The sequence below is a fragment of the Pongo abelii genome, chromosome 1, assembly GCF_028885655.2.
Source record: "Pongo abelii isolate AG06213 chromosome 1, NHGRI_mPonAbe1-v2.0_pri, whole genome shotgun sequence".
NCBI lineage: Eukaryota > Metazoa > Chordata > Mammalia > Primates > Hominidae > Pongo > Pongo abelii.
In genome coordinates, this window is record NC_071985.2 from 63,149,782 (window position 1) to 63,162,410 (window position 12,629).

A 12,629-nucleotide genomic window follows, 5' to 3' on the forward strand; every position below is an offset into this window, starting at 1 on the left:
AAATATTTCATTTCTTTTCAACATATTCATGAAACTTAAATCTGAAATGAACAGTGCAACATGTGAATGTTTAGAACATTATAAAATTAAACACAAAATCTGTCTGGCGATCTTCCCAGCATCTTAGGAAAAAAGTTGACAAAATTTCAAGCAGCAGAAGGGGGCAGTAAAACTCAACAGAATGCTCTGGAAGATTTTTAAGATTCTTCCTTATTTTCTCTTCATGTAGAGTATTTCCCAACAAATTTCAGACGCTAATAGAAATTTTGTACAACTGATCCATATATTTGCCTAAAATAGACACAGAAACATTGAATACACGCAAACATGAGAGCTATAAGTTTTACATGATCAAACCTTTTTTTTTTATGGTAAACGATAGTCACAGTACTTTTCCATATAAAACAGGCTTAGTTGTCTTAATTTAGTTTGGCACATTTAATATACTCCCAAGACCAGCACCCCAAATGTACCTATCCATTTTATTTTATTGTCTCAGAATTCTCAAAGTTATTTAATCAATTATGTAACTTTTTCCTTATGCTCAGATTTGCACGTCTTTCTAAAACTCTGCCCATCCTTAAAGTCTCAGATTCTCCTTGAACTTTTCTTTTTACTTTCCAGGTACATGGAACTCTCTTCACTCTATCCTGCTATATAAGTGACAGAATTTCCACTGTGAGATAGATGGGTTCAATTCCTTTGAGTTTAAAATAATCTAAATATAATTATTTCTTATGCCCTGTTTTTCCTTCACTTTTATATTCAAAATTTCTTTTCAGACAACAGAACCTACTTCTATACATAATAGGTATACAATTAATGTCTGATAAGGAAGACAATGATGATGATCAGTTCAAAATGAATTCAGGATTGTAATGTAAAATTTTAGTACACTCTCACAGTATGGATTCTAACATGGCTTCTAACCCAAACTAACATTAGTAGCTCTAACTACAAACTTCAAATTTCAGTAGATGCAACCTACTCCTTTAAAATGAAACAGAAAATGGAAATTACTAAATTATCAAAAAGAAAATGATCTACGCTCTTAGTTGAAATTTCATGTAAGATTCCATGCAATAAATGGGAGTGCCATAAATGGAATGATTAAATATGACTAGAGGAGGAGAAAGGCTTCCTAGATGAGATGGAATTTTAGTCATTTGTGTCTCATGTAGAATCAGATGTGTACCTTAAGCAAAACGGTTAAAAAAAAATCTCCAAGTGAGTCTCTTATTTATTTTTTTCTTATAAGACTTCTGCAAATTGAGGTACCTGGTGTAGTTTTATTTCAGGTTTTATGCTGTCCTTTTCCTGTAATGCTAAGGACTTAGGACATAACTGAATTTTCTATTTTCCACTTCTTTTCTGGTGTGTGTGTATATATATATGTATATATATATATATATATTTTAGTATCTCACCCTCACATACTCCTCCCTGAGCACTACCCATGATAGATGTTAAACAAAAGCAAAGATGAAATTCCAACTGTCAAAATCTCCCTTCCATCTAATTAATCCCTCATCCAACTATGTTCCAAAACGAGAATAGAAAATTAGCCCCAATAAGCCCAGACAACTGAAAAGTAAATGCTATGTTGTACTTTGATCCATGGTCACAACTCATAATCTTGGAAAAGTGGACAGAAAAGACAAAAGAGTGAACTTTAAAATTCGAATTTATTTTGCCGGTATCTCCTGTGAAGGGCTAGTAACCAAAATAATCCACGCATCAGGGAGAGGAATGCTTTAAGGCAGACGTTTTGGACATTTAGCGTCCCTGCAAATTCTGGCCATCGCCGTTTCCTTTGTCCATCAGAAGGCAGAAAACTTTATATCGGTGACCCGTGGAGCTCACATTAACTACTTACAGGGTAACTGCTTAGAAGCAGTATTATGAGGAGAATTTACCTTTTCCCCCCCCTTTCCAAGAAATAAGGAGGGGGTGAAGGTACGGAGAACAGTATTTCTTCTGTTGAAAGCAACTTAGCTACAAAGATAAATTAGAGCTATGTACACTGAGGGTAGCTATTTCATTCCACAAAATAAGAGTTTTTTAAAAAGCTATGTATGTATGTGCTGCATATAGAGCAGATACACAGCCTATTAAGCGTCGTCACTAAAACATAAAACATGTCAGCCTTTCTTAACCTTACTCGCCCCAGTCTGTCCCGACGTGACTTCCTCGACCCTCTAAAGACGTACAGACCAGACACGGCGGCGGCGGCGGGAGAGGGGATTCCCTGCGCCCCCGGACCTCAGGGCCGCTCAAATTCCTGGAGAGGAAGCCAAGTGTCCTTCTGCCCTCCCCCGGTATCCCATCCAAGGCGGTCAGTCCAGGACTGGCTCTCGGAAACGCTCGGGCAAAGACTGCGAGGAAGAAAAGACATCTGGCGGAAACCTGTGCGCCTGGGGCGGTGGAACTCGGGGAGGAGAGGGAGGGATCAGACAGGAGAGTGGGGACTACCCGCTCTGCTCCCAAATTGGGGCAGCTTCCTGGGTTTCCGATTTTCTCATTTGCGTGGGTAAAAAAACCCTGCCCCCACCGGGCTTACGCAATTTTTTTAAGGGGAGAGGAGGGAAAAATTTGTGGGGGGTACGAAAAGGCGGAAAGAAACAGTCATTTCGTCACATGGGCTTGGTTTTCAGTCTTATAAAAAGGAAGGTTCTCTCGGTTAGCGACCAGTTGTCAAACGACTTGCAGTGAGCGTCAGGAGCACGCCCAGGAACTCCTCAGCAGCGCCTCCTTCAGCTCCACAGCCAGACGCCCTCATACAGCAAAGCCTACGCCCGCGCCGCGCCCTGCCCGCCGCTGCGATGCTCGCCCGCGCCCTGCTGCTGTGCGCGGTCCTGGCGCTCAGCCATGCAGGTGAGTACCTGGCGCCGCGCACCGGAGACTCCGGTTCCACGCACCCACCTGGGCAGAGTTTCCGCTCTGACCTCCTGGGTCTATCCCAGTACTCCGACTTCTCTCCGAATAGAGAAGCTACGTGACTTGGGAAAGAGCTTGGACCGCTAGAGTCCGAAAGAACTCCTTGGATATTCCAGCTTTCCCACAAGCACTGATTATTATGAGCCAGTTACTTAACCGATCTGAGACACTCTCACCTCCTAAATAGGGACAGAAGATACTAATTTGCAGGTTGTCATTATGATAAGACAGGATCTGATCAATATATGTGAATTGTTTATATTTGGAACCTCTTTTTATTGAGTGGAAGAAGTTGTTTTAAATACTCTAGTCAGTTCTTTCCTGCCCCCAGGAAAGCCTGGATTATATTTTAAGATAAGCAAAATGTCTTAAAAGTAAGCTATTTTACTTTGAATTTTTCCCTAAATGTTGATTAGTGTACTAGATCCATTTTAATTTGGAAAGTGAAGTGCTACTTATTTGAACTTCTTAAAAATGCTAATTTTAACATCTAAAGGGTTAACTAAGAAAAGCTTAATAACATGATGTACCAAGTTGAATATGCTGTTATCCTTATTTAGAATAGAAAATTGGTATTTCTACGTTTTATCCATTCTAAGGCAGGTTAAAAAATTGTTTTTCCATGACTACCTATATATTTCTTGAATTTATTATTGTAAAGTTGATTCATAGTAAAACAATTAAATGTTTAAATTAAGATTAAGACACTAGAGAATGATTTATATGCTGTCCTTTAATTGTAGCAAATCCTTGCTGTTCCCACCCATGTCAAAACCGAGGTGTATGTATGAGTGTGGGATTTGAACAGTATAAATGCGATTGTACCCGGACAGGATTCTATGGAGAAAACTGCTCAACACGTAAGTTTGTCCTTTGGTTGCCTCATTAGGAGTGGGGCTGGATACAGTTATCATTGTATAGATTTGTATCTTATAATGAGTCCCATTAATTTCTCCCTCCCTTTCTTCGTCTTCTTGCAGCGGAATTTCTGACAAGAATAAAATTATTTCTGAAACCCACTCCAAACACAGTGCACTACATACTTACCCACTTCAAGGGATTTTGGAACGTTGTGAATAACATTCCCTTCCTTCGAAATGCAATTATGAGTTATGTGTTGACATGTAAGTACAAGTGTCTTTCTAAGGTTTTTAGCTTTCTCAAAGAAAAATATGCTCTATAATACTGTAAGCCTAATCTAAAAACATATTTCCAAGCTTATCAAAAAGACTTTAAGATACCTTTTAAGTTTGCCTTCCATCTTAATGGCCAAAAATATTGACATTTAGTCCCATCCAGTTTATACAGTCTACTCACAACTCTGTATACCTCTTCTAACCTTTACTGTTCGGTCAGTCTGTGGAGGTAGCATGGTCCAGCTGTTTGTTGAATGCCCATGGGCCACAGAATTGTTCTGAACATGTAGCACCCATTAAAATAAATTTGGATTTGGATCAGCAAGAAAATAACTTTCCATGATTCTAAAGTGGGTGCCATACTCAGCCATTCCTTTCATAGGCCTCTTGGATAGTGAGCAGATGGCTACCTGAAAAATCAATATTGCCAGATTATAATGTGCAGAGTATATGTATTTTATAAAAGATGTATTTCAAATGGCTGTTAGACTATAAAGTGTAGTTAAAATAGATTATTTAAAATAGATTATTTTTGATTTTTGGAGTTAAATTCAACCTCTAGTGCCACTTTCCACATTTTACAATAAAAATAATGTTGATTTGCTTAACAAATGAGAATAAATAAAACATTTTTTTCTTTGAAAATCTCAGCCAGATCACATTTGATTGACAGTCCACCAACTTACAATGCTGACTATGGCTACAAAAGCTGGGAAGCCTTCTCTAACCTCTCCTATTATACCAGAGCCCTTCCTCCTGTGCCTGATGACTGCCCGACTCCCTTGGGTGTCAAAGGTGAGTGAGAAGAATCCATTAGAGATGTATTAACTATAAGAGAGGCTGCATTGCTGCCAAAAAAAAAATTGACCTTAGACTACCACTTATTTATTAACGAAAGCAGTTTTTACTTTTATCATGGGTATCTATGGGTATTTTTAAAAGTATGAGTCTATGTAAACTATTATGTAAAAGCAAATGAGCATCTTGGTATAATGTCTTAATATTTTCAAATTATTTCATTAGAAATGAAATAATTCTAATTAAAATAGATAAAATCATTCAGTAAGAAGTTGTTCCACCATATCTTAGAACTGTTGTTTATATTGTGATCCTATTCACTATTGTAATTCTCATATAAATGAAGAATTCCTGGTAGATTGACAGTCACCGTCTCCTTTCTTGACTACATAGATGGACTCTTATCTTAGCTTTCTCATTTTTCAGGTAAAAAGCAGCTTCCTGATTCAAATGAGATTGTGGAAAAATTTCTTCTAAGAAGAAAGTTCATCCCTGATCCCCAGGGCACAAACATGATGTTTGCATTCTTTGCCCAGCACTTCACGCATCAGTTTTTCAAGTCAGATCATAAGCGAGGGCCAGCTTTCACCAACGGGCTGGGCCATGGGGTAAGATAGAGTTAATAACTTAGAGTTAGTAAAATTATACCAAATCATAGTCAAGGGCTAACGTTAAAGGAGATATACAGATAAATAGATCCAAATAACTTTTCCACTTTTTTAGAAAAGAAGTCTTATCTATAAAAACCTTAAAGGAATTTTCCATTTACTTCCCTGGTCTAGTAAAATTACACACACACACAGACATGCACACACATATATAAACATTCACACACATACATATGTACAGGTATTATTATTTGTAATTTGACCCCTGTATTTTTTAGTTTAAAATGTTAGTACTGCAAAATGTTATGTCCTCAAAAACACATTGTACCCTGATTATGCTGCTTTCATTATTGTAAGGTGAGGTTTTTGCTGCATTATTATTTTTTGGATTTCAATAGAATAGCTTCAAGTTATTCATAAGAATTTTTTATAAATAATACATTTTTATACTTTTTTAGAATTACCATATCATCATAGTGAAGTATATAATATATATGATATAAGCTCAATATAGTATATTAATTCCATTAAACACAAAGACATATCAGTTTGTAGCTTTGGTGGATAAACAAATTAATTTAGCAATTTGTGGCTATGAAAAAATGTATATTTTATTTAAAAATTTTAAAGAAAGCTAAATGATCAAATTATTTAATGATGAATTATATGATAGACACTTTATATAAAAAAACTTCAACAGCAACAAATTAAAACGTTTTCATCATTTTCTAGGTGGACTTAAATCACATTTACGGTGAAACTCTGGATAGACAGCATAAACTGCGCCTTTTCAAGGATGGAAAAATGAAATATCAGGTATGCTTCCTTTGACTATTAAGACTTAGTTATTACTTACCGCTTACACCCATATTTTAAAATCCCTAAAAATGTGTTCCTTAACTTTTTAACTAATGTTTATTTATTATTGTTATTTTTTAGATAATTGATGGAGAGATGTATCCTCCCACAGTCAAAGATACTCAGGCAGAGATGATCTACCCTCCTCAAGTCCCTGAGCATCTACGGTTTGCTGTGGGGCAGGAGGTCTTTGGTCTAGTGCCTGGTCTGATGATGTATGCCACAATCTGGCTGCGGGAACACAACAGAGTATGCGATGTGCTTAAACAGGAGCATCCTGAATGGGGTGATGAGCAGTTGTTCCAGACAAGCAGGCTAATACTGATAGGTAAACAAGAAAATGATTTATATAAAACCCTCTTCCCCAGGGAAAAGTAATGTGCTATCTTTGTTATGTTTTGAGTAAATGACAAGATGTGGTAAATGAAAACTCACACATTCTATATTCATTAAATATGTAAGCATGACTGATCATATAGCTATCTTTTGATATTGACAAGGAAGAAAATAAATGAAGGAATAGCAAATTTTAAAAATTGCATTCCAATTGCTTGAAAGCTTGTGATCAGAAGCAGTAAATGTTTTTATTATTTATTTTGTGCAAATAGGAGAGACTATTAAGATTGTGATTGAAGATTATGTGCAACACTTGAGTGGCTATCACTTCAAACTGAAATTTGACCCAGAACTACTTTTCAACAAACAATTCCAGTACCAAAATCGTATTGCTGCTGAGTTTAACACCCTCTATCACTGGCATCCCCTTCTGCCTGACACCTTTCAAATTCATGACCAGAAATACAACTATCAACAGTTTATCTACAACAACTCTATATTACTGGAACATGGAATTACCCAGTTTGTTGAATCATTCACCAGGCAAATTGCTGGCAGGGTAAGCATTATTATTGAAAACCAAAACAAAGGACTAGTCAGTAACTTTAGAATTTCTGCCACGGAAATTATTTTTCTTAAACTTACTAAAAGAGTAGTTAGTTATATTGCTAGTAAAATTATTTTATTGATATAAGAAGCCTAACTTTGTTTGAAAAGTCTAAATTTTAGTCTAGTCTACAGTTGTCAAACAAATAGCAAATCGTACCCCTACCTTAAAAATATTTTCAAAAAGTATCTATAATCTTATAGGAATAAATATTTTAGGCTTGAATACTAGTTTTATTTTTGAAATTTAAAAAGGCAAATTAGTTCTAGGCTGGTGTCCCATTGAATTTTAAGCAGAGCTCCTGTTGAAATGTACGTAAGCATCTTCCCAGCAAATAAAAATTGTCTCCGCTGGGAGTTTCAGTTTTACCTGATTTGTACCTAAGGCAAGCTGAATACAAACAGTAAATATGCCTAAAATTCTTGTTTTACAACTAATTTTACTTTCCACAGGTTGCTGGTGGTAGGAATGTTCCACCCGCAGTACAAAAAGTATCACAGGCTTCTATTGACCAGAGCAGGCAGATGAAATACCAGTCTTTTAATGAGTACCGCAAACGCTTTATGCTGAAGCCTTATGAATCATTTGAAGAACTTACAGGTAAGAAACAGTTTCTAAACTTCTTCGTTTTTTGTTTGTTTGTTTGTTTGTTTTTGTTGTTTTTGGTTTTCTTTTTGAAATGGAGCCGCGCTCTGTCACCCAGGCTGGAGTACAGTAGCGCCATCTCGGCTCACTGCAACCTCCGCCTCCTGAGTTCAAGCAATTCTCCTGCCTCAGCTTCCTGAGTAGCTGGGACTACAGGCGCACGTCGCACGCCTGGATAATTTTTTGTATTTTTAGTATAGACGGGGTTTCACCGTGTTAGCCAGGCTGGTCTCAAACTCCTGACCTCGTGATCCACCGGCTTCAGCCTCCCAAAGTGCTGGGATTACAGGCATGAGCCACCACGCCTGGCCCCTAAACTTCTTAAAAGAATCAGGGGTCAAATGGAAACAGAGAAGTTGGCAGCAAATTGAGCAAAAGAACCAAACTGTTTTTTATTTTGTGAAGTTTGAAATTGGTTGTATCTCTGTCTTCATTGCCTTCACAGGAGAAAAGGAAATGTCTGCAGAGTTGGAAGCACTCTATGGTGACATCGATGCTATGGAGCTGTATCCTGGCCTTCTGGTAGAAAAGCCTCGTCCAGATGCCATCTTTGGTGAGACCATGGTAGAAGTTGGAGCACCATTCTCCTTGAAAGGACTTATGGGTAATGTTATATGTTCTCCTGCCTACTGGAAGCCAAGCACTTTTGGTGGAGAAGTGGGTTTTCAAATCATCAACACTGCCTCAATTCAGTCTCTCATCTGCAATAACGTGAAGGGCTGTCCCTTTACTTCATTCAGTGTTCCAGATCCAGAGCTTATCAAAACAGTCACCATCAATGCAAGTTCTTCCCGCTCCGGACTAGATGATATCAATCCCACAGTACTACTCAAAGAACGTTCGACTGAACTGTAGAAGTCTAATGATCATATTTATTTATTTATATGAACCATGTCTATTAATTTAATTATTTAATAATATTTATATTAAACTCCTTATGTTACTTAACATCTTCTGTAACAGAAGTCAGTACTCCTGTTGCGGAGAAAGGAGTCATAATACTTGTGAAGACTTTTATGTCACTACTCTAAAGATTTTGCTGTTGCTGTTAAGTTTGGAAAAGAGTTTTTATTCTCTTTTATAAACCAGAGAGAAATGAGTTTTGACGTCTTTTTACTTGAATTTCAACTTATAAGAACAAAAGTAAAGAATGTTTGAATACCTAAACACTGTCACAAGATGGCAAAATGCTGAAAGTTTTTACACTGTCAATGTTTCCAATGCATCTTCCATGATGCATTAGAAGTAACTAATGTTTGAAATTTTAAAGTACTTTTGGACATTTCTCTGTCATCAAACTAACAAAAACAGGTACCAGTGCATTACTAAATGAATATTTAAATTAGACATTACCAGTAATTTCATGTCTACTTTATAAAATCAGCAATGAAACAATAATTTGAAATTTCTAAATTCATAGGGTAGAATCACCTGTAAAACTTGTTTTATTTCTTAAAGTTATTAAACTTGTACATATACCAAAAAGAAGCTGTCTTGGATTTAAATCTGTAAAATCAGTAGAAATTTTACTACAATTGCTTGTTAAAATATTGTATGAGTGATGTTCCTTTTTCACCAAGAGTACAAACCTTTTTAGCGTGACTGTTACAACTTCCTTTTAAATCAAAATGCCAAATTTATTAAAGTGGTGGAGCCACTGCAGTGTTATTTTAAAATAAGAAATATTTTGTTGAGATATTCCAGAATTTGTTTATATGGCTGGTAACATGTAAAATCTATAGCAGCAAAAGAGTCTACCTTTAAAATAAGCAATAACAAAGAAGAAAACCAAATTATAGTTCAAATTTAGGTTTAAACTTTTGAAGGAAACTTTTTTTTATCCTTGTGCACTGCAGGCCTGGTACTCAGATTTTGCTGTGAGGTTAATGAAGTACCAAGCTGTGCTTGAATAACGATATGTTTTCTCAGATTTTCTGTTGTACAGTTTAATTTAGCAATCCATATCACATTGCAAAAGTAGCAATGACCTCATAAAATACCTCTTCAAAATGCTTAAATTCATTTCACACATTAATTTTATCTCAGTCTTGAAGCCAATTCAGTAGGTGCATTGGAATCAAGCCTGGCTACCTGCATGCTGTTCCTTGTCTTTTCTTCTTTTAGACATTTTGCTAAGAGACACAGTCTTCTCATCACTTCATTTCTCCTATTTTGTTTTACTAGTTTTAAGATCAGAGTTCACTTTCTTTGGACTCTGCCTATATTTTCTTACCTGAACTTTTGCAAATTTTCAGGTAAACCTCAGCTCAGGACTGCTATTTAGCTCCTCTTAAGAAGATTAAAAGAGAAAAACAAAGGCCCTTTTAAAAATAGCATACACTTATTTTAAGTGAAAAGCAGAGAATTTTATTTAAAGCTAATTTTAGCTATCTGTAACCAAGATGCCTGCAAAGAGGCTAGTGCCTCAGAGAGAACTGCACAGGGTTTGTGACTGGAAAAAAGCTACATTCCCATTCTAATTAATGCCCTTTCTTATTTAAAAATAAAACCAAACGATATCTAAATAGTTCTCAGCAATAATAATAATGATGATAATACTTCTTTTCCACATTTCATTGTCACTGACATTTAATGGTACTGTATATTACTTAATTTATTGAAGATTATTATTTATGTCTTATTAGGACACTATGGTTATAAACTGTGTTTAAGCCTACAATCATTGATTTTTTTTTGTTATGTCACAATCGGTATATTTTCTTTGGGGTTACCTCTCTGAATATTATGTAAACAATCCAAAGAAATGATTGTATTAAGATTTGTGAATAAATTTTTAGAAATCTGATTGGTATATTGAGATATTTAAGGTTGAATGTTTGTCCTTAGGATAGGCCTATGTGCTAGCCCACAAAGAATATTGTCTCATTAGCCTGAATGTGCCATAAGACTGACCTTTTAAAATGTTTTGAGGGACCTGTGGATGCTTCGTTAATTTGTTCAGCCACAATTTATTGAGAAAATATTCTGTGTCAAGCACTGTGGGTTTTAATATTTTTAAATCAAACGCTGATTACAGATAATAGTATTTATATAAATAATTGAAAAAAATTTTCTTTTAGGAAGAGGGAGAAAATGAAATAAATATCATTAAAGATAAATAACTCAGGAGAGTCTTCTTTACAATTTTATGTTTAGAAGGTTTAAGGTTAAGAAAGAAATAGTCAATATGCTTGTATAAAACACTGTTCACTGATTTAAAAAAAAAAACTTGATTTGTTATTAACATTGATCTGCTGACAAAACCTGGGAATTTGGGTTGTGTATGTGAATGTTTCAGTGCCTCAGACAAATGTGTATTTAACTTATGTAAAAGATAAGTCTGGAAATAAAAGTCTGTTTATTTTTGTACTATTTAAAAATTGCCAGATCTTTTCTGAAAATAAACTTTGATTGTTTCTATATATCTTTGTCATATGACATAAGATTTCTCTGAAGCATTACTCTTAAACCATTATCTTGCATTCTCCTACCTATTCAAAAATAGGGCTGGCCCTTCATTAAATGGTTTTGCCCTCAGTTATATAGAGGCTTCCTAGAGTCACTATTTAAATCTCATAATCCTTATTCACTGCGACACTGTGTTGGAAAACGTCTAGTTTGTGTATCTTTACAGAAGATAGCAAACAAGCTTATTTTCATTGCCTAGTCTAGAAGAAGAAGAAAAAAATACACAATAAGGCAAAGAATGAGACAAATATTATGAAGGAGGCACAAAATTAAGAAGTTCAAAGAGGAGGAAATTATACAAAGTTGGGCAAATCATTGATACAAAAGCTCATAGGCTTTTGTTTACCTCTATCCTTGACATCTTAGTAATTTCAGTATCTACATGGACCACATATTTAGCATCTTCCCTGGCCTCTCCTCTTTGGCCTTCTCCATTCCAGGGATGCTCTCTTCCACCATATTTCCTGAAATCATACATATCTTCATATCACTATGATTAATTACAGCACCACTTTCAAAATCTGGATTCCAAGCATCTTCCAGCTCACCTATTTTATTGCTTACACTCTAACATCTAACTCTCAGTCTCACTGAACCTACCGATCCACCAACCCCATCACTTCACTATTTATCACCTCTCTTATCTTTCCATTTCCATATGCATCTAGCTCAGATTCTATTGTCCATCATTCTAATCACTCCCCTCCGCTCTGTATACTCTCCCTCTACTGTGCTGAATTGGAACAAGTTGATTAAATCCAGCCATTCTCCTAATCTGTTTTTTATTTGGCTTCTCAGTAGCATTCAACACAAATAGCTATAATCTCTTTACTGAAAGTACCCCTGCCCCCACCTTGGCTTCGTGGTTTGATACTCTCCTGGTCTTTCTTTACCTTTCTCAGAGCACTATTGCTCGGTCTTCTCTCTCTCTTTTTTTCTAAGCTCTTTCTCTTCTACTGTATCTATAAGTTGAAGTGTCTTGATATCTTCTCTGTCTGCATTCCTCCAGATTAATCACATTTAAGCTCATTATTTGAAATAATAAGCACTCACAGATAAGCACTCCAGGACCAATGTCTAATTGTCAATTGACAACATCTCCAAATTGCCAATTGACAACGTCTCCAAATGGTCAATTGACAACCTCTCCACTCAAAGTCATCAATTTAATTGCTTCTTTTACATTCTTCCCTCCCAGCACCATATATCCCAAATAATAATTGTCCAACATTAAAG

General features: G+C 35.9%; 1 protein-coding gene across 1 annotated transcript; it reads left to right on the forward strand.

Moving 5' to 3' along the window:
- The first annotated feature begins 2,626 nt into the window (after positions 1-2,626).
- Positions 2,627-11,347, forward strand: PTGS2 (prostaglandin-endoperoxide synthase 2). Its single transcript, XM_002809688.6, has 10 exons — positions 2,627-2,874; positions 3,681-3,797; positions 3,918-4,061; positions 4,725-4,868; positions 5,298-5,479; positions 6,212-6,295; positions 6,419-6,665; positions 6,946-7,232; positions 7,733-7,880; positions 8,371-11,347. The coding sequence occupies exons 1-10, from the start codon at positions 2,823-2,825 to the stop codon at positions 8,778-8,780; spliced, it is 1,815 nt and encodes a 604-aa protein (XP_002809734.3). The 5' UTR covers positions 2,627-2,822; the 3' UTR covers positions 8,781-11,347.
- The last annotated feature ends 1,282 nt before the right edge of the window (positions 11,348-12,629 follow it).

Coding starts and splice junctions, on each gene's coding strand:
- PTGS2 (XM_002809688.6), top strand. CDS start 2,823: ATGCTCGCCCGCGCCCTGCTGCTGTGCGCGGTCCTGGCGCTCAGCCAT. Junction 4,869..5,297: donor GACTCCCTTGGGTGTCAAAG/GTGAGTGAGAAG, acceptor CTCATTTTTCAG/GTAAAAAGCAGCTTCCTGAT. Junction 7,233..7,732: donor CCAGGCAAATTGCTGGCAGG/GTAAGCATTATT, acceptor TACTTTCCACAG/GTTGCTGGTGGTAGGAATGT.